The sequence below is a fragment of the Balaenoptera physalus genome, assembly GCF_965194825.1.
Source record: "Balaenoptera physalus genome assembly, chromosome: 6".
In the NCBI taxonomy this organism is placed as follows: Eukaryota; Metazoa; Chordata; class Mammalia; order Artiodactyla; family Balaenopteridae; genus Balaenoptera; species Balaenoptera physalus.
The window spans coordinates 6808416-6829297 of record NC_138885.1 but is presented as its reverse complement, the minus strand read 5'-3'; the positions used below and the strand labels follow the sequence as shown (position 1 = coordinate 6829297).

At 62.7% G+C, this 20882-nt stretch overlaps 1 protein-coding gene across 5 annotated transcripts in view; it reads right to left on the bottom strand.

Annotated features, from left to right (window-relative positions):
* Nucleotides 1–19112, bottom strand: part of HS6ST1 (heparan sulfate 6-O-sulfotransferase 1) — a 43744-nt gene extending 24632 nt beyond the window's left edge. For all 5 annotated transcript variants that reach the window (XR_014264986.1, XR_014264987.1, XR_014264988.1 and 2 more), the window contains exon 1: nucleotides 18271–19112. Coding sequence is in view for 1 of the 5 variants with exons in the window: in XM_082465958.1 (XP_082322084.1) it covers nucleotides 18271–18797 (527 nt within the window). In the remaining 4 variants the exon portion in view is untranslated. The remainder of the gene's footprint in view (nucleotides 1–18270) is intronic.
* Between the last annotated feature and the right edge of the window lie 1770 nt (nucleotides 19113–20882).

The following is a 20882-nucleotide window of genomic DNA, read 5'->3' as shown; positions in this document are numbered from 1 at the left end:
GTCAGGAGAGCAGCTTCCGGACTTCCCAGAAACCGCGGCTCCCCGACCCCTAGGGAGGAAGGGGCCCTCCAGGTTGAAGCAGCAGCTGCAGTAGCAAACCATGGGCCCCCAGAGACCTGGGGATGGACCCCCTGCTGGCTGAGGCCACACCTCAGGGTGCGTGCGGCCCGCACGGAGAAGCAGGGTGGGCCTGAGCGCGGATGGCACCCCCAGGACCCAGAAGAGGAAGGCGACGCAAGATGGGGTTTGAGCGTGTCCTGGAGGGCAGGAGAAAGACCCACACCTTCGGTGCCCCAGGGCCGATCCTGCCTGGGGCTCTGGGGTGAGGCGTGAGGATACACAAGGAGGGGGCCTCACTGCCAGGCGCCAGGAGGACTCAGAAGTGGGGACACACGCATCTAAAACTTCTCACAAGGAAGAAAAAAAACACGGCCCAAACCGTGTCTGGAGAGTTAACCGAAGGGCCGTGGCCTCCAGCCCTCCAGGGCGCTGCCGCGGCCCTTCCTGCCGGATGAGAAGGCTTCCCACTGTGCGTCCGGGGCCTTGGCTGCTGAGCGACGGCCTCAGAGGCAAAGGCCCCTGTACTGTCCCTGATGTGACACCAATCTTGGTGGGAATCAGGAAACAGGAACGTGAAGGCGACAAGCCTGCAAGTGGCGCCAGCTGGGCCGTAAATATCCTGCCTGTCGTCCAGAGCCCTGCGCCCAGGAGGGGAGCGGTAAGTCCACTACGGCCTGAGACCCGGGAGCCTCCAGAGCCACAGACGACCCTGTGCAGGGATCCTTCATAAACCCCGGGTGCCCGAGGCCACGAGAGCTTGGCACATGCTCCCAGCACCCCCCAGCCCGGCCAGCATGGCGCCCCGGGGACGGACAGGCAGAGAGGACACGGGGGCGGCCTGGCACACAGAGCCCACGCGTGCGCGGCGGCCTCAGGCAGCACAGACGTGGCTGCCTCCTGGCTGCCCACGGGGGGCTGAGGAATTAAGAACCAACCTGCGAGGTGCGGAGGGATTTGCGTGCCACACAGGGCAGCGGTCTGTGGCCACGACGAGACCCAGTCAGTCTCCCAGCTGGCCTCGGACCATGAAATGGCCACACTGAACGAGGCAGAAGCTGAACTGACCGTGCTGGGGTTCCCAGGCTGTGGGCCTGGCCCCGGTCGTGGGTCCAGGCTGAGACCACCGCAGGGCCAAGCACACCGCGCAGCCGCCGTTCCTCAGCTCAGCTCTGGAGCCAGTGGCGGGGAACTGCCCTCTCCTCTCTGCACCTATCCAGACCCTCTGCTGGACCCCTGCCCCAAACTCCACATAGCGCTGTCCCACACCCCAGCTGTCCCCAACTTCTGGGCCCACGGAGTCTGACCAGACTCCTCCTGAGACCCCAAGCAACTCCCACCCCAGCGCTTCTGCACCACATTCTGGACCGTCCTGCCCTAGGCCGTGACAAGTCACCAACCAGAAAAGACGACGTGTTGGTACGGATGCGGAGAAACTGGAACCCTTATGTGCATTCTTGATGGGAAAGTAAAGTAGGATGGCGGTTTCCTGAAAAAATTAGAACGTATAATTACCACGTGATTCAGCAATTCCACTTCTAGATAGATACCAAAAGAATGGAAAGCAGGGACGCGAACAGCTATTTGCAGGCCCATTCACAGCAATGTTATTCAAAGGAACAAGAGGTGGAAGTAACCTGAGTGTCCATCGAAGGAAAAATGGAGAAGCAAAATGACGTATATGCGTACAATGGCGTGTTGTTCAGCCTTAAACAGGAAAGGAATTCTGTCACATGCTACAGCATGGATGAACCTTGAGGACATTATGCTAAGTGAAATAAGCCAGTCACAGAAGGACAAATTCTGCATGAGTCCACTTATATGAGGTCCCTAGAGGAGTCAAATTCATCGAAGCAGAGAGTAGAAGGATGGTTGTAATGCGCTGGGTGGGAGGGTGTTTAATGGGTAGAGAGGTTCAGCTGTGGGAGATGGAAAAGTTCTGGAGATGGATGGTGGTGATGGTTGCACAACAATGTGAACGCACCTAATGCTACTGAGCTGTACGCTTAAAAATGGTTAAAACGGTAAATTTTATGTTATGCACACGTTAGCACAATCAAAAAAAAAAAAGTCTCTCCTACAACGGAGCGTCTGCAGCCAGCCCTGGGCTGAGCAAGTCTTGGGCAAAACCACAGCAAGCTTCTTAGGAAAGGAGGCCCTCCTCTGGGTACAGCCGCTCCAGGGGACCTGCAGTGATGGGGTGACAAACGGAGCCTGCCCAGTCTAAACCAGCCCCCACCACGGTGGGTGGGAACTCCCTCAGCTCTCTCGGGGGGGCGGGGGCGGTGACAGGACCGAAGACCAGACCAGGGCACCAGCCTCAGGCGTGACCCGGCCGAGAACCCCGCTTCTGTTCTTTGGCCAGACAGAGCAGGGCCGCAGCAAGCACCTGCCTCGCCCGGTGGGGACAGGGGCACACAGCCGCCCCCCACACTCCACGCCGATGCTGGGGACCCTCGCCCCAACCGCCCGTGAGGTGGGGCTGCAGAGGCTCACGGCCGCCGCAGCCAGGCCTCTGCCCCGCCGGCCCCCGCAGCTCTCAACAAACACACGAAGTCCACGCGACAAAGACCGTGAGCCCAGGGCGACAGGGAAACCAGGGGTGGTCCTTTTAGGATTCCCTGATCCCAAACCTGGGACACGAGGGTGGACAGAAGGGACAGTGGCAGTGCCCTCTCCTCCGGGGCCCTCGCTGGGCGCCAGGCACCCCAGCAGGCTGCACTTCCCACCCCCAGGGGAATCGGAGAGAGCAGCACGGGCCCCATTTTACAGATGGGGAAACCGAGGCATAGACTGGTCACACTTGCCCGAGGCCACGACACAGGGGGCCTGAGCTAGGCTGTCTCTGAAGGTCACGACCTACTCTGTGTCAGGTCCTCTCAGCAAAGAGTCACGGTGGCCCAAGCCTGTCTTGAGGGACCCCGGCTGTCGGTGGGACAGAGTCCAGCAGGGCGGGGGCTATGGTGGACAGAAGTTCACGGCCTCTCACCCGCCCCCGGCCCTGCAAACACTGCCCAACTGCCAGGCAGAGGCTGGGGCCGGGGGGCTCGGCCAGGGGTCCTGCTGGCCTCTTCCTATCCACACCCAACACCCAGGTTTCCCTTTCGGGGCCCAGGCCGGGGCAGCACAGGACATCAGACCCCAGCCAGGTGAGCTCTGCCCGGCTCTGCCTGGCAAACGGACTCCAGGACCCCCTCCTTTTACACCTTCCACAAAATGGGGGGACTTCTCCAGGGACCCCCTCAAGGAAGATTTTGACCCAGAGTTACCGCGGCTAATTCCAAGGCCTGCCGCTACCTCGTGTCCCGCGCCGTCACGCTTGCCCGAGAAACCAGGACTGCTGTCACTGTCATCAGCCAGGGTCCCTCCGCCTGGGAGGCCAGGAGGAAGAAGGCAGGGAGCCAAGGTCCAGCTGTCCAAGGGGTCTGGTCTTCCAGCCCATGACAGCCTCCTGCAAAGCCCAGGGCCCGGCCCTGCCGGCTCTCTGCGGGCAGGGGGCTGAGGGCTCAGCTCCAGGCTGCCCCCTGCCCGCACTTCTGCAACAACAGCGAATTTCCCATGAACACACGTCTCCTTAGTGTCCTGGCCTGTTCAGAGGTGGCAGGGATGAAGGGGTGGCCCAGCCACAGGGTGGAAAAACCACTCGGCTCTTAAAGGGGGCTAGCGGGAAGGAATTTCACAGGGGAGGAAACGTCTCAAAGTGCCAACCACTTGTAAGGAAGAAAGGATTCTCGTTCCAGGACGTTTCTGGGTCACCACTGCCCCACAGCGCAAGCTGCTGCCGGGGGTGTGCACGGGCGTGTGACCAGGAACGGGTGGGGTGGCTGCGTGGCAGCGTGGGTGCCTCGCGTGGCCCGGGGTCAGCCCCGGGGGGCCCCCGGACCCTCACCCCGCCCTCTCCCTGGGGAGGGGACCCCGTGCCCCTGAGGAAGTCCAGCCTCAGCCCGAGGCCGCCGCTCTGGGCGCTGGAGGATGGCCTGTGGCTGGCCTGATGGGGACCAGACACCTCAAAAAAGGCCTCCAAACTAGAGCTGGGGCCAAGGCACGCTCCCCTTGGCGGCGGCCTGTCAGCTTTGCCCTGGGTGTGCACGGCAGGCGTCGGGGCAGGAGGGGCTGGGAGCCGGGTGGAGACTCAGCGGGCGTCGGACCAGGAGCTGCCGGTCGTGTGCACCGTCTGTGCGTGGGACCGAGGTGGAGGGGCTCGTTCCCACCTCGGGGACACGTGTGCAGGTTCAAGGCCGTGGCCCTGCCCGCCAGAGCCTGGCCCCCATGGCATCCTCCAACACCAGTGGAAACCATGGCCGAGTGTGCCCGCGGGGCTCAGCTGGCCCCGGCCTCCCCAGCCAGAACCACTCAGAGGTCCCAGCTGGGCCTGAGGGCGGGGCGGGGCGGGGGGCAGAGTGCCAGCCCCTCCAAGTGCCCACCATCCTCTCCCTGGATAAAGTCGAGCCTCAGTCTACCAGAAGACACTCCCCCCGACCCACGAAGGCAATCCTGTCTCTCACCCAGCACCCGGGAACCCAGAGGGCTGCCAGACCGCACGGCCCCTCGCCGCGCACAGTGGGGCCGCAGCACGGAGGCTTCCAGTCAGGCCCGCCCTCTAGGCTGGCGCTGGGGCTTCCGAGCGAGGCCTCCCCAGAGAGGCGCAGCAAGAGGAGGACGCCCCGTCTGGGCCCCATGACTCCTGGGCCGGCTCCCGAGCTACGGTATGTGCTTCTGTTGTAGGAAGAAAGAACGGAAGGCAAATATTTAAAAAACAGTTTTCAGCTCTCGCACTAAATTTCCCACAACCCTGAGCTTCCTTTTTGCTGCCCGTGGGACCGACCGGGCTGCCTCTGGGCGCCCTCTGACTCTGCCAGGATGCTGGCTGCATTCCTGTGATGGCCCTCCCTCAGTAAGTCGCTGCTCCCTGGGGCAGGGCTGGCGGCCCACCAGGGCATCGCCCCCTCTCTGAGGACTGGCTCCAGAATGACAACTGCCAAGCAGCTGCAGCCGGGGGTGTGGGTGGTACAGACGGGGCTCCAGGACACTCGGGTCTGCTGCCCGAGCCACGGGACCTCTGGCAAGTCGCCTGACCTCTCCGTACCTCTGCTTCCCCACCGGTAACGGGAGAAGAGTGGAGCCACCTCTCGGCGCACCTGGGACAGTACCTGTGCCCACTGGTCCCCACAAGCCAGGGCCAAGTACCCAGAGGCCGGCAGAGTGACTGGGGGTCCAGGGTGCACTGAGACTGGGGCAGAGCAGGGCGTGTGTGAAGGGACCCCGACCTGATGTCACTTGGAGAAAACCAGAGTGAGGCCTGGCCGACGGATGGCGGAGTCACCACCCGAGGGGCCAAGGCCCTTACACTGCCCTGGGAACTCGAGGGGGGCCGCAAGCACCACCCAAGGGGGATGCTGGATGCTGCGACCCCCAGCCCCTCCCACACCTGGCTGCCCGTCGGATACAGCTGGGCACCCGTTGCAGACACAGCTGGGCGGCCCTGGAAGGGAGGGCTGGGGGCCAGGATCCCACACCAGTGTCCTTCTGGAGACTGCACAGAGCGAGGGCTCCATCGAAACCCACTAAACGAATTTAAAAAGACTCAGAGGGGTCCATGCACAGAGCCCCAGGCGGTCAAGGCTGGGGTTTTCTGTGCTTGCTCAGCAGGCAACAGCTGCCGGCCCCCAAGGCTCAGGCTCGTGTGCCAGCTGTGGCCAGGGCTCAGGGCTGGGGGAGGCCACCGCCCCCAGGCTCTGTGCTAACACACCGACCCTCTGAAGGGCACTTCCTCTGGCAGAGACCCGGAGCAGCTCGCGTGATGTGCTGGCCACCAGGCTCTGCAGGAGGCCACCACCCCTGCCCGCCAGCCCGTCTCCGGCCCACCTTGGGGCCAGTCAGCACCCCCAGCAGCTCCGGGACGGCCCCTCCACGGCCGACACCACCTCAGGCCTCCGCTGGCCTGACCAGCAGAAGGACAGGTGACCAAAGACAGCAGGGCTCAGGCTGGGGGAGGGCGAGAGGGACTGCTGGGGCTCCCTCAGCCTTGCCGGGCGAGCACCGCCCCCGCCCCGCTGCTGGGGGTGGCCCTCAGCCCTCAACGCCTCGCAACTGCTCTGCGCCCAGAGAGGGTCTCGTGGGAAGCGCTGGCCCTGAGGACGGCTACTGTGGGGTGAGGGGCCCAAGGCGCCGGCCGTCGGCCTCGGCTGCCCGAGTGCTCTGTGACTTGGGCGGGCCAAGGGGGCGAGGGTCCTCCTCTGCGCGTGTGTCCTAGGCCCCTGCGGGCCTGGCATGCATTCCGTGCCCCGTGGCGAGTCCTGCCTGACGCCCGCCGGGTCCCCTTTCAACCCGATGCTTGAGGACAGGGGTCTGCTCCTGCTCGGGGCGGGGGGGGCCACCACCAATCCCACTGCCTGCCTTTGACCCACTTGGCTGAAACGTGACTGCCTCCGATTTGACAGACGATGTTTCCCGCTGGGCGCTCTGCCAGCCAAGCTTCCAGGAAAGCAAAGGGACAGAGCTCTCCTCCCAGGCCTGGGCTTTCTGACGGCGGGATGCTGGTTTGGAAGCAGGGCTCGGTAGGCCCTCAACTTCTGCAGGGTCCGCACCGTGGGCCACCAAGCAGCCTTCCGTCTGGACCTGTCTGAGCAAGACACGGTGCCCGGACCTGCTGGCCTGCCGACCTGCTCGCTGAGGGAACGGAGGGTGCTGGCATGTGCCCGAGCTGCGGCCTCTCCTGCGGGACAGAGGCTGGGGGGCAGGGGTGCAGTGGCTAGGGGAAGAGCACCGTGGCAAGGCCGTGAGGCTGGGCAGGCGAGGCCGTGGTGCCCCGGGCGGGCAGGAAGCGTGCTCTCACTCCACGGCCCCCCTGCTCCCCAGCTCTGCGCCTGCCCAGCAGGGCCCCTCCTCACGGGTGACATCAGAAACCTCCAAACCCCTGGGAGACCAACTGCTCCGCCTGCCCTGGTTCCACCTGCCTCGATCCCCTCCCCCCCGGGGAGTGACACGTCAGACCTAATGGCTCGGCTGTTTCCGGCGGGCGGCCACTCATGCGGCGGGGCCCCAAGGAGGAGGGGGTCGGCGGTCACTCGGGGCCTCCCTCCGGGACCCTGTATCATCTTAGGCTGCTGAGAAAGCCCACCCTCCAAGCAGCTACGACACCCTCCCGTGCAGGCGGGCAGCGTGGCGAGCTTGAACCCTTACGCCTGGGTGACACCTGGCTCTCTCCTCCTGGGGGACCCTGCCCACTCCCTGTCATGAGGAGGGCTTAACAGGAAACCCTGGGACCACAGGCCAAGTATGAATCCCAGCTCTGCCACGTGTGACCGTGGTGACAAGTTACTTAGGCTCTCAGAGCCTCGGTTTCCTCATCTGCAAAGCGGGGCCCTGACAGTGAGGTGGGAGTGAGGAAGGCCTGGCACCCAGTGTGGCTGTCGGTCACGGCCACTTATTGTTCCCAGACTGTCCTCTGGGCGAGGACACCTGCTCACCCCGCCCCCAGCACGGTGCACAGCACCCTGTAAGTGGGGCGCACAGAGATCGGAGCCTTCCCCAGCCCCTCCCTCCCCGGCCGTGGTCAGGTTCCCTAACAGGGAACGTGACCCAGGACTCACAGAAAACCCTCACTGCTCTGGGACGACACCCGACCCCGCTTCCTGTCGCACTGATGCAAACACAGAACCTCTGTGTTTGCAGGTCCTCGTTTTCCAAGGACACCAGCACTCCAGGGAAGTAAATATTTACAAGTGAGCCTTTAAAGCTCGTAAGGCAGAGGGGAGATGCTCACCCACTGCTCAAGGGCCACAAATGCGTGCTGTGTTTGTTCCTGGGGCCCTGGGAACCCTGGCAGGAGCTGACTCTCAGATGGACGGTGATTTGCGGGCCACCCCTCCCAGGCCGGGTTGGGGAGGTGGTCTAGGAGCAAATGCTGCAAATATGGGCTGGGGCCAAGTGGGGCCTGGAGGGGGCGTTTGCTGCGTTCCAAGGCTGCCCTGCCCCCATTTGCCTTTCCAGGAGGATGCAGGAAGCTCTGTTCCAGAGGAGGGCCATGCAGGGCTAAGCCCTGGCGGGTGACCGCTGCAGATGGGGGACCAGGCACCCGGCTGGGGCGTGACACAGGCAGGCCTCACTCTGGGAAAGCCCTGCCCAGATTTCCATCAGGAGGGGAAGGGAGGGCCCATGACTTTACAGCAGTGGGCTGTAGGCTCTGGTTTTGGCTGCAGGATCCTTTCTTCCAGCTCAACAAACCAGGGCTGATGGGAGTGAGATGCAGGAGGACTGCCTACTGTTTGGCTTTCTGGGCTTGTGCAGTTGCGGCCCCGGGCACTGCTCAGGACTTCTGAGGAAGGCCTTGGGGGTCCTCCTGCTGCAGGGAGGACGGCCGGTCAGCTGGCCACCTGTCCGCTCATTCAACCTTCCGGGCTTCTGGCTGATCCCCCAGCACAAGGGCGTCCCGGAGGGGTTCAGAGGTCAGCAGGCACGCTCCCTTTCCTCCCCTGCACGTGCACTTGGCTGAAGGGCAAGGGCATGCCTGGCCCACCCAGCCCGTCCCAGTACAGGCGCCGGTAAACCAAATGCCCAGACCCACAGGCAGGGGAAGGACAGTCAAGAGGAGAAGCCTGTCAAGCACACCACGCACAGAACTTCATACCAGGATACACAAAGAGGACAAGCCACCTCTCGGGGAGAAACAGCCCAAAGATGTGAGCAGGTAAGCAGCTGGAGGAAACTTCAGCAGCCAGTAACCACACAACAGGATGCCCGTCTCATCCAGTTAGGGGAAAAGAAACATGTGCTAAGACCATAGCGGACCAGCTCGTGGCTGCTGGCTCTGCAGAAATGGCAGCACCTGACAGGCCGAATGGTGGGGACCTCAGGCATGGCTGGAGCAGTGTGTGTGCGTGTGTGTGTGTGTGTCAGTGGAGCCTGTCTGGGGAGCGCTGGCAGAGCTGAGCACGGGGGGAGGATGGGCAAGCCTGGTCACTATCACCTGGTCTGTGAAACATGCCTCCCGTCTGCTCTCAGAACAAAGCCCAGGAAAAAAGATGTGTCTAGACAAACCCAGCAGTCAATGAATTAAATATGCGTGTCATGGACCAACACAGATAAATCTCAACAACAAGGCCTAGTGAAGGAAGCGAGGAACAGAAGGTCAAGTACAGTGTGTAACACGCAACGGTGCCGTGTGCTGTGCAAGGGATACATGTGTTTGCAGTGAGTGAAAGCATAAAAGAGGATGCAAGGAACATGGTGGTGGGGGGGGCAGAGGTGCTGGCGGCTTAGCTCACGGTGATCACCACGTGAACACACGAGCCTGCCCACCGCTCCCCTCCCGTCGATGCCCGTGGGTGGGTGACCGCAGCCCAGGGCCAGGGCAGACGGGGGCCCAGGCAGGGGAGAGGAGTAAGGCCGTGGGACCCACCTGGCCTTTCTGCCCCTCCCTCCCCTCACCACTGAGTTCTTCTTGGTTGGGTCTCCAGGTCCTCAGCGGGGTAGGCGGGCAAGCTGCCCGCACAGCAGGACCAACCTGCACTGTCCCCACAGGCCATGCTTACAGGAAGGCAGGGGCCTTCTGGAGACCCAGGGAGCGAACAAGCCCTTTCGTCAAGTGGGCACAGGCAGGAAGGAACAGGGGGTTCCCAATGCCACAGCCTGGGGTGAGCAGGAGAACCCCATGGCCGAAACCCAGCTAAGTGCCTAGACTTCAGCTGCTGCCAGGGAAGTGCCCTGCTGACCCCTGAGCTGACCAGCTCAGAGTGGGGACAGGAGCCGAGCTCCCAGCTGGCTCTGAAGGGCTCTGCCCTGTCCCCGGAGAGAGGGGAGGCACTGTAGCCTCTTGTAAAAAAAAAGAGTCCCCAGCAACAAGGCATAATTGCAAGCTCCTACCTATGAGACAGGCACTGTCACTACGCCCATTTCACAAATGGGAAAACCGAGGCACAGAAGTCACAGAGCTCACAGGTGGCAGAACCGGGATTCAAGCCGGCTGGTGCGGCTCCAAGTCTGGGCCCCCTCCCCTGCTCTGCCACCACCCCTGGTACAGAGACAGGGTTCCCAGGCTGAGGCAGGGCCCGGCTGCCCGCTGTTCCTGCTCCCTCACTGCTGGGGGGCCCAGAGATGCCCTCTGTCCTTCCTTATCATCGAGGGTGGAGAGACCCTCACGGAGCTGACCACCTGCTGGGGTCCGGCATGTCCCCCGAGTCCTCCCATGGCTCTACAGGCAGGTGGAGAAAACGTGGCTCAGAGTATCACGTGTACACAGGTGGGGAGCAGGGAACCCAGACGGCTCTGACTCAGGAGCTCAGGTGTCCACTCTGGTGCATCAGGCGAGCACAACTTCTGTGGAGGGACCTGGCCTGCAGAGCGGCTGGGGTCCCAGCTCCTGCCTGTGACCAAGGCAGGTGGGTCCCCCGCACCACTGACTTCCTTCAACTCTACAGCTTTGTAAACAATTAACTCCAGAGTTTTAATGTCTCTAGTTACTACCCTTCCAGACGATTACTGATTTGCTCTGATGCCCCACCCCCCACCCCGACCCCGGGGCCTTTTACCCATGCAACAGAGGCTCATGGGCGGCCAGGAGGCCAGACTCTCTCACAGTGCCCCAGGCCCACCCCCTCCCTCACTCTGCGCTGAGGGAAGCTGCTGACAGCTGCCCCCATACAGGTGAGGACCTGGGCCCCACCCCTGGGCAGTGAGGCCTGCGCTCACGCCTGGATTGCAGAATTCTACAGGGTTACGAGTGGCCACGGCTCCAACAGGACACGAACACAAACTGGGGCCGGAGGGCCCAGGAAGTCACAGGAGGTCATGGGTAACAGGACACTGGGTTCCTCCACTGAACCAAATGACAAGCTCCATATCCCCATTTTAGAGATGGGGAAACTGAGGCTCAGGGGGCTGTTTCTCTGTGCCCACGAGACCCACTGGCTCCAGACACAAGGTGAGAGAGGCTGCCCGGGGCTCCTCTCTCCTCCTCTGGTTCCCAGTCGGGCCTGCTGGGGCCCAGAGCTGCTGCCTGGGCTTCTCGGAAGGAACCCAAGAGCCAAGTCCCCACGCGCCTCCGCCCTGCCGCGGAGCCTGAGCCCCGGGCACCCAGAGAGGGCCCAGGAGCTCCTGTGGAGGCCTTGCAGAACTCGGGGTGTGTCAGTCCCTGCAGGCAGCGCCTGGTAAGCCGAGGCCCCAGACCCTGGGTGCTTGGCTGAGCGAGTGAACAGAACAACAGCTAGGGTGGGGCGGGGCCTCCAAACAGGCCAGCTGTCCTGGAGGAGCCTCGAGAGACACGGACGCAGGCAGCGCTGCAGGGAAAGGCCGCCGGCCAGCCGCGGGGCTGCGTGTCCTCAGCAAAGCTGCCAGCACCCACAGAGCCGGCCGGGAGCCTGGCCGGGGGCCTCGCTGGCAGTGGGATAGCAGGGCTGCCCTGGCTGGTTTCTGCTCCCCCATCAAGGAAGAGAGACCCCAGGTCTAAACCAAGGCTGGGGCAGGATGTGTGCGGTCTCCAGCGGCTGGACACCTCCTCCCTGAGCCCAGCCCCCACACTGACCCTGATGTCCTCCAACAGTGCCCACCTGGGTCAGGCAGCCTGGGAGCAGCTTGTTAGCTCTCTGGTGTGTGGATGTGGCCACGCAATGCTTTTCCAAAATAACAGGGCCTGGAAGCTGGGGGCTTGGGACAACACCACACTAGGGAGGGGCATTTTACCCCGGGAGGAACAGAGTTAGGCCACAAGTCCCACAGCCAGAAAGTGACAGGCCTGCCTTCGGGGACAGACTGGACACCCTGGCCTCTGGGAGGGCCTCTGTCCACGCACACTGCCTCCCTGTCCCCACTGCTCTCTTGTTACCATTTGTCCCTGTGACTGGCTGTGGGTCTCAGACGTGAGTCACCGTGGTTCCAGAGCACTGCTTCCCGTCTCTACTCCTAATGATCCTGCAAAACCCCACGCGGAGGTGCCTCCTCCAAATCCCTCCGATGCCACGGGTCACACCTCCTGCTGTCACCGCTCGCATGCCTGCCTGTTTTTGTGCTTAGGACCGTTTTTCTGCATAATATCCCCCCCCAAAAAAAAACCCCAAACCAAACTGACAGCAAAAATGTAACAGGAAGAGAAAGAGCCCGCTGAGTTCTGGAAAAAGCAGGAGTAAGAGTGTGAGAGATGGAGACCCTGCAAACATGCCTGCCCACCTGTGAGTGCCAGCCGGCGAGGCCAAAGGACGGGTCCGAGAAGACAAGAGCGGGTCGGCCACAAGACGCATCCACACGGCTGTAAGTGCCCACCAGGGAGATCACCTTGTCAGGAGGGCCTGTGCCCCCTTCCCTTCCCGTCCTCCCCACAGACCAGCTGAACCACGTCCTGGCCTGAATTCCACAGCCCTTCCGGCAGGGCTGGGGGTGGGGCTGGCAGCTACAGGACCAGGACCACCTGAGAAGGACGCGGTCACCCAGGAGGGGCGGCAGGAGGCGCCAGCCCCGCTCTGCCGGCAGCCCCCGAGCCTCGCCTGCTCTCGGTGGTCAGCAGTGCCGACGCCCCCCGCAGCCCCTCCGTGCTGCCCTGCCAGAGCCAGGAGGGTGTGGCCTGAGTCCCGTCTTGCTACTGCAGGGGCGAAGACTGCCAGATGTTCTCCAATACACCAACTACCCAGATCTGCACGTGAAACCGCCCGTGTCCGCCCAGGGTCTCAGGAGCCCTTCTGCCCCGGACGGGACAGACGCGACGGCTGGGGGCTGGTGGCGGTTCTCACCGAGGTTGGTCTCCCCAGCTGGGGGCACCAAGGGGGAGGGCTGCACGGGGCACACGGGCCATAGGACAGACAGACGTCGGGATGTCAGCTTCCTAACTTTTCTGGGCCTTGACTTCCTTGCGGGGAAAATGGGGACAACTGTCACACGTGCTTTGTGGGAGTGGGGAGGGGGAAATGAGATAGCCCAGTCCAAGTACCCGCGGAGCACTCGGGACAAGAGCCAACCTTCTGTCTGCACCCTTCCCCTTGTGACCCTGGCTCCCCCAACTCAGGCCCCCACGGCCGCTCACCCCTCCCCTTTGGCCCCAGATGGCAGAGAACTGCACCTCCGCTCTGGGCAGGGGTGAAATGCACACATCTGTGACCCGACGGGCCGGCATTCAGGGTGGCTGGGTACAGCCCTGTTCCCCCCCCCACAAAGTGATGGGCCACCCTCAAGGGTGCACTTGTCAGGTGGGACTTTTCAATAAAAACCAGATACAGACAGTTTGCTCAATGAAGAAAGTAAACTCTTTAAACCCAGAACAATATTGAATACCAACGAGATGAGTACTCAAATACCATACTTGGCTACAAAATAAGGTGTAAAGTAATTTAATATTTACATTGAGAGCATTTAAACATTCAGACTATTCCACTCAGAAATTCCACACCTAGGAATTTCCAAAGGAAGTCAGGGGTATGCAAATATACTTTATGTACAAGGATGTCCACTGCACTGTTACTTACAGGAACCAGAAATGGGAAATCTGCACATTCAACATCAGAGGAGAACCAACTATGGTGCACCCAGAGGTGAGTCACCTGTAGCCACTAAATTATTGTTTTTAATGACACAGAATAACATCTGTAGACTATTTACGTTATAGTTCCAATTATAATAAAAAAAGGTATGCATAGAGAATACAGTAACTTTCCTTTTTTATACTTTACTGCCGATTATCTACTACAGTCATTACTTTATAACAAAAACGAGAAGCATATGAAACGAAAAGACTCAGTGTCCCTTAAGGATGACAAAGCCAGGCCCCCGCTGATGGCCTGCCACTCTCCCAGGGCAGCAGCCCCACCTCTCAGTCCTGCCACTGAGAAAGAGACCCTGACTGATTCCACGAAGACCAGGGGCTTCACCAGCCCCCGGGCCCCCACCAACCCCCGGGCCCCAGGGCTGGGAGCTGCACCCACCGGGAAGGCTCTCTGACCCGGGGTGGGGGCACACAAGCCCCTGCACCATGTCCAGCCCACTCTGCACTGCCCCGGGTTTTACAAGGGAAGCGCCTAGGAGGACAGGAAGCCCTGGTCTTGCAAGTTCTGTGGTGCTTTGAGGAGAACATGAGTTGTAGAGCCTGATGATTTCACAAGCCAGGGCTTCATTTAAAATGATCGCCAGTAAATCATTTGAAAGTTTGTCTTCTCACGCATTTGCTTAAAAAAAGAGGTTTTTTGGTTGTTTGTTCATTTTTAAAGAAAATCTAACTCTGAATTTCTTGACCTTAGATTCCTTCCGTCTCAACCCAAGACCTCTCTGGGCGATTCCTTCAGGTGGCCGGGCCCTGTTCACTGGTCTCTGTCATGTGCTCTGGGTAACATCTGCCCCACTGCAGGTAAATGCAGGTTTTGTCCCTTAGTTGCACGTAAGGATGTGATTGTGAAGCCAAGTCGTCCGGTGCCATAGAAATGCTCCAAGCTAAGCTGGCTGGGCCCACTGAGAAGCCCCTGAGGTTCTCTGGGACCAGCACTGCACTCAAGACTGTCTCCTTGAACCTGACTCACCACAGGACGCATGGGGGAAGGGCACGCTGACTGCAGCTCCTGGAGAGGCTGCAAGACCAAGAGGTGAACGTTCTTGTTGGTGCCACATGCAGGCAGCACCCGTTCGGCCTCTGGCCAGTGCCAACATGCCATGGACACGCCAGGATGGCAGATGGAGAGTGGCCAAGGGCACCTAAGGCAACGGGGCGCTATCTGGGAAGGCTTCCTGAAGGAAGGGGCGGCAAAGCTGAGGCTGAAGGGAGAGGAGGAGCTGGGTGAGCAGTGGTAGGCAGGAGGGCGTGCTGCACCGAGGGTGGCACAGGCTCAGCTGGCGGCACCAGCAGATTTCTGAAACCAGACAGGACTCAGGATGGTGGCGGGAGGGTGTGCGACCAGAGTGAGGCTGCAGGACTGACACTAAGACTCCTTCCTCCTACAAGGAAGCACAGCCTCTGCTGGCTAAGATCAAGGATGCTGGGAGCCCACCTGCAGAGAGGACCCCATGAAGGTGTCCTGGAAGCCATACGCGGGTCCCAAATGCCCTCTGCGGCTCCAAACGAAGCCTACGCGATTTTAGGGGCATTTCCAGGGCAACCGAGGCAAGACCCTAACCGTGTCTCCTCTTCCGTCTCCTTCAGGCCGACGGGAAGAGGAAGGAGGCACGTTTTGGACCTTAGGAGTGCCATCCCGACCCTACGAGGTGAATGGCAGCATGGGGCACTGACACACTCTAACCAAAGTGGCCCTTGGCAACAGTCGGCTACCTGCCTGAGGCCAGGCCTCCCTGGGGGCCTTACATTCCTGGCAGATGCCAGCAGGTGTGGCAGCTCCCTTGCTGGACACAGGACGAAACAGGGACCTGCCAGCGCTTTATCACACACCTGCTCCTCTCTTCCATGCCAGGAAGCGCTCACAGATGCTGGAAGTTCCAAACCATATTCCAGCAAAACGCTGGAAACCTGTCCATCTCCATTTGTCACCTCGATGCACGCCCATCTCAGAACTACCCCGGCTGACGGCGTTTGGCGGGGAGGCGCGGGAGCCATGAAAACCCTCACTTCTCCGCACCGCAGGCCCCAGAGCCCCGCGGACGCCGGCACCAGGAGCTGGGAGAGGCTCGGTGGAGAGATTCTAGAAGCATACCTCACAGCGGGAAGACATTCGCCCCCCACCCCGACCCCCCAAGGTGGTTGGCCCTGGGGACCGGAGAGGAGGAAGACAGGGCTCTCGCCCAGGCCCAGACCCCAAAGTGCCATGTCACTCCTCAGTTCACCAGCCAGGCGGTCGCTCCAACACCACAGGGCCGTGGGGAGGGCGGGAAGGAGGGCAAGGGCGACACCCGAGTCACCCGACAGCAGGCATCCCATGGGGGCTGGGCACTGCCACCGTCCCTCTGGGTGCTGGGTCCCTGGGCAGTGGGGGAGCTGCCTCATGAACCCCCAGCGCTCTGGCCCAGCCCCAGACCAGGGGAGCACACAGGCTTGTAAACACAGAAAGCCAAGACTACCCTGGCCCCTCCAGGAAGCTCATTTTAAAAACGCCATCAACCTAGCGCCTGGACCAGAACTGAAGGGAGAGGCAGGGAGAGTGACACGGAAGGCCAGCAAGGCTCTGTCACCTGCCTGGTGGCACAGCCCACTCCTCCAGCGGACGGCAGAGGGCGGGCCTCCCGAGAGCCCTGGAAACCCCTCCTCCATGGCCAGCAGCTGCTGAGCTCAGCAACTTCCCCACCGCGGCAGGAGGGAGCCACGGCTGACCACGCACGTGGACCACGCGGACTGTGCACGGAGTCTTCCACCCTTGCCACACGCACCCACCCTCGTGCAGCACCCGGAGGCCCTGGCCGCTTCCCCATTTCCTCCGCGCCTGTCTGTAGGGGCAGCGGGGCCTCCTGCTCTGGAGGACAGACTCTGGAGAAGGGACGCCAGGGGCCCTTCACCCTGGTGACCCAAAGAGAAAATCAGCCTCGGGAGATGGGGTTGTAGGACGAGTGTCCAGGTGGCAAACGAGGGTCGAGGCCACGTCTGGTGGCAAGCCTGACTCAGGCCCCTCGGCAGTGCCTAGAGCGAGGTCTGCACCCTCTCCCCTCCGGGCTCTCGCGACCTAATTGCCTTTGGCAGACAGAACGGTTCCGCCCTCCACACCCGCACTCCTGCAGGCAGAGAGGTGCCCACCTGGGCTTATGTGGGTTGCTTAGTGCCCAGTTCCAGGGGCTTGCAGCCCTGGTGGGCAGAAGGATAGATGGGCAAGTGGCTGCAAGCCCCCAGGTCCAGCTCAGTCTAGCACAGAGTGGCAGGACCCTGGGGAGCGAGGGGGTGAGGGGATGGTACGAGGCCTGGAAAGTGCATCTATGCAGATCAGACCAAGTGCTGGGCAGGAAGCAATGCTTCAAGGGTCCCTGAACAGGCCGCGTCTGGCTACTGGTAGCCATGTAGCCTTAAGGCGCCCAGCACATCACCTCTCAGGCTGGGAGCTGCTGTTGGTGGGGGGACAGCCAAGGGAAAGTGGGAAGACACTCCCCCCCCCACAGCTCCATAGCCCCAATTTCCTAACCATCTGGGAAAGACAACAGGAGAAGGACTGCAGAGCTGAGCAGGGAGAGCTCCGAGCTGGCCGGATACCAAGGCTTCATCATCCAAGCACACCGAGACCTTGCACTTTCGACCCAGGAGTGCTGACGAACTCAGCTACACGGGTCACGCAGCTCCCCGACGCCCATCCTGCCCGCGAACGCACTCTTAAGGCAAACGAGGAAGATAAACAAAAGGCCGGCAAGAAGACCTCCTTTCTGGACCTTCCCAGCCCAGGCATCTCGGGGAGAAGGCCCCGCAGGGCACCCACGTGAACAGAAGAAGATTGCCAAGTTTAACCCTTGGAAACCCAGCACCGTGGGGAGAGAGAGAGAGTGTTTCTGGCTACAAAGCGCTTCCCTGGAAAGCTGTCCCCCAACACAGGTCAGCCCTGTGCTTCCAACCTCCACAGTAACGGGGGCCCCCAGGGAAGGTGCCTGGCTGCACAGGTGCCCCCCGCCAGCTCAGCTCCCCCCAACCTGCCCTAGGCCTCCTGCTCTTTCAGAGCGAGCTTGCGCCTGGTTCTGGCCCAACTCGCAGGGGCCGGCGGCACTGCCTTCCCCCTGCCCCCAGCCCCAGGGGACACTTGGGCCTTTGTTCTACCTGCACACTTGGGCACGGCAGAGCCAGCCCCCTTCGCTGGCAGCTCCTCCCCAGCCCTCTCGAGGCAGGCTGGCGGGCCGGGGGCCCCGCAGGTGCAGGGGAAGAGGCACCTCACTTCTCTCACTTCCGATTTGGGCGTGAGAGCAGCGCAGGAAAGCGAGCACTCCAGGTGGGTTACACTCGCACAGGAACCCGTCTTCCCGCCCGACGACACAGGCCAGCCTGGACCCAGAGCTGGGTCACGACAGGTGACGGGCGGCGGGCAGGGGACGGTGACCCCGGGAAGCCCAGGCTCCGCGCAGCCCGCCGGGTGGTGGGGAAAAGTAAAGAGGCACAGAGGAGGTGATAGCGGGATTCGAGCGGCGGACCAACTGGGGACTCGGGCGCCCTGAGATCAGGAGGGGGTCCAGAAGGGCCGCGGCGAGTGGGGTCCCCAAGAGGGCAGGAGAAGAGGGCAGGGAGCGAGGGTGGGCGCAGGTCCGCCCGGCGAGGGCCGGGCCCGGGGGAGCGGCCGCGAGCAGGCACCCCGACGTCCCGGGCCGACGGCGCGGCCGGCTGCGGGCGCTCACCTGGGCGTGCGCAGCGCGGCGGGGTCGCGGCGGTCCAGCACGCCGGGCACGCAGTTGGTGAGCTCGGTCCAGTCGGCGTGCAGCCCGCAGCTCCAGCCCGTGGAGAAGCGGGAGAAGAGCCAGGTCTCGCGGCGGTTGGGCCGGTAGCAGGTGCACTTTTTCTGGCCGGGCCGGCAGTCGCAGGGCACCTCGAGGCGCACGTTCTGCACGAGGTGGCGGCCGAAGGTGGTGCCGCCCGTTTTCTGGATGTGCAGGAAGACGATCACGTCGTCGCCCTTCATGTCGAAGTGCAGCGAGCGCTCCAGCTCGCGCACCGGGAAGTAGTACTTCTTCTCGTAGTGCGGGTCGGGCGTGGGGAAGAGGTCCAGGTCGTCGGGCGGCGCGCGGCCGCCGGGCGCGCCCAGGCTCAGTCCCGGGCCCGCGTACTGGTAGAGGATGAGCATAAAGCACGCCGAGCCCGCCACCACCAGCACGAACTTGCTGGCGCGCTCAACCATGGTCCTGCCGCCGGCGCGCCGCCGCCGCATGTGTCACCATCGCCGGCGGCCCGGGCGCGGGGCGCGGGGCCTGGAGAGCGGGGGGCACGGGCGCAGCTGCCTCCGCCGCCGCCGCCGCCGCCGCCCGCGCTCCGGCCCGGCTACTCGGCACCCAGGCCGCCCTGCGCGGCGCGGGCCCCGGCCCTGCGCGGCGCCATGCTGCTCCCCGCCCGGGCCCCGCTCCGCGGCCCGACCCCGGCTCAGCTCCGGCTCGGCTCCGGCCCGGTCCGCTCCCGCTGCGGCCCCTCGCCCGCCGCTCAGCTCCGCTCCGCGCCGCGCCGAGAACGCTCTGCGCCGCCCCGCGCGCCGCCGCGTCTCCGCAGTCTGCCGCCGCCCCGCCCCGGCCCGCCCCCGGCCCGCCCCCGCCGCGCCTCTTGCCGTCGCCGCCCGCGTCGATCCGCGGCCCCGCCCCCAGAGCCCCGGGGCTGCAGGCCGGTACCTGGCGTCCGGACGGAGGTCTCCGGCTTTGGGGAGGCCGCTCCGAGGCGGGCAGCGAGGACTGGGACCTGATCTCTGTCCTCAGAGGCGTGGGGAGAGACTGGAGAAACGTGTGGTGGGGCGCGGACGGCCCTTCTGTGCTGGAGGGGGCTCGCGGTGGTGGGTGCTTTGGGGCCTGGGTTCCCCTCACCGCTTCACGGGAGGGAAAGCCTTGGCTTTGCACGCTGGGCACTCTGAAGATCGAACGCGAGGGGGCCCGGGCTGGATGGACTTGGTGGGATCTGGGGGCGGTGGGGCGGGGAGCGGGTCGGGAAGGAACAAGGGAGGGTTGAGGGTGGTGAGCCTGGGACCCACGGCAGTGGTGGGACCTTCCTCCCCCTCCCCTCCCCTCCCCCTCTCCTCCTCCTTTCCCCCCTCCCCTCCTCCCCCTCCTCTCCCCCCTCCCCTCCCCTCCACCCCCTCCCCTCTCCTCCACCCCCTCCCCTCCTCCCCTTCCTCTCTCCCCTCCAGTCCCCTCCTCCCTTCCCCCCTCCTCCCCCCTCCCCCCTCCCCCCTCGTGGAGAGATGCTAAAGTGTCCGCAGGGGCCGGGTTTATGTAGTCCTTCGTTATTTAAAAGGAATTTCAGTCAATGTGCGCTTTTCCCTCCAAGTTTATTATAATCCCAATGAAAAAGTTATAAAAAGTTGAACCAATATTTAAAATTTTGATGGTCCACAAAAACATTAACTTCTGGCTTTGGTAGATGGGTCAGAGGGTCTAGCGGCCCTGGGCCTCTCCTATCCGCGGTGGTGCCCCTGGGCCCTGCGGACCTCCCTCCCCATTAGCCCAGCCTGCCCCCCCCCCCCCCCCCCCGGCCTGCCAGCTTGGGCCCTGAGCCAGACTCCCCGCACTAGCCCCGGAACCCACACCGCCTGGCCCTGACTGGGCTCAGAAGCTGTGTCACCTCCGTGGAACGGGGTGGGCCAGGGTGAGAAATGACCTGCTGAGAATCTCAGTGTCCCGCATCGCTGGGTTGGGTCCTAGTTTTTGGACTCAGGCGGCTGCCAGGCCTGGGTTCAAATGCCCACGTCATCCCATGTCAGGAGCTCCCCTAGTTTCTGTTCTGTCATGGGTCCTGCAAGCATGGGGGCGGGGGGAGGGTTTGTGAGGGTTTATATTGTCAATTATACTTCAACTAAACTGTTGAAAATATATAAAATCATGCCAGAAATCCCTTCTGGTAGCAAAGCCGGAGAACTGGAAAACCAACCACCGACACCCCAAAATCCAACTAAGAGGGGAGCATGCAATTTTCAGAAGGGGCCTAAGGCACATCCACTCTGATGCAGCACACTGAGCACTATACAGGGTGACCTAAGGCCCGCTGGGGGCGGGGTAGGGTGGCCAGTCCCCAGTGTGACCCAGGGCCCCAAAGCCCCCGCCCATCCTCTAGCTGCCTGAAAACTGGACCTGGCCCAGGAGGCCTGTGGGCAGCTTGCTCAGACTTCTCCAGCCATGATTCATTCTTGCCAGGAGTGGAGGCTGGCACAGTGGGGAGCCTGGATCCACCTGCCTGTCTGCAGTCACTTGACCCCGTTTTTGGCTGAGGCCTGGGGAGGCTTCCTTTATGGCCCTGGAGGTAGCAGCTCAGACCTGGA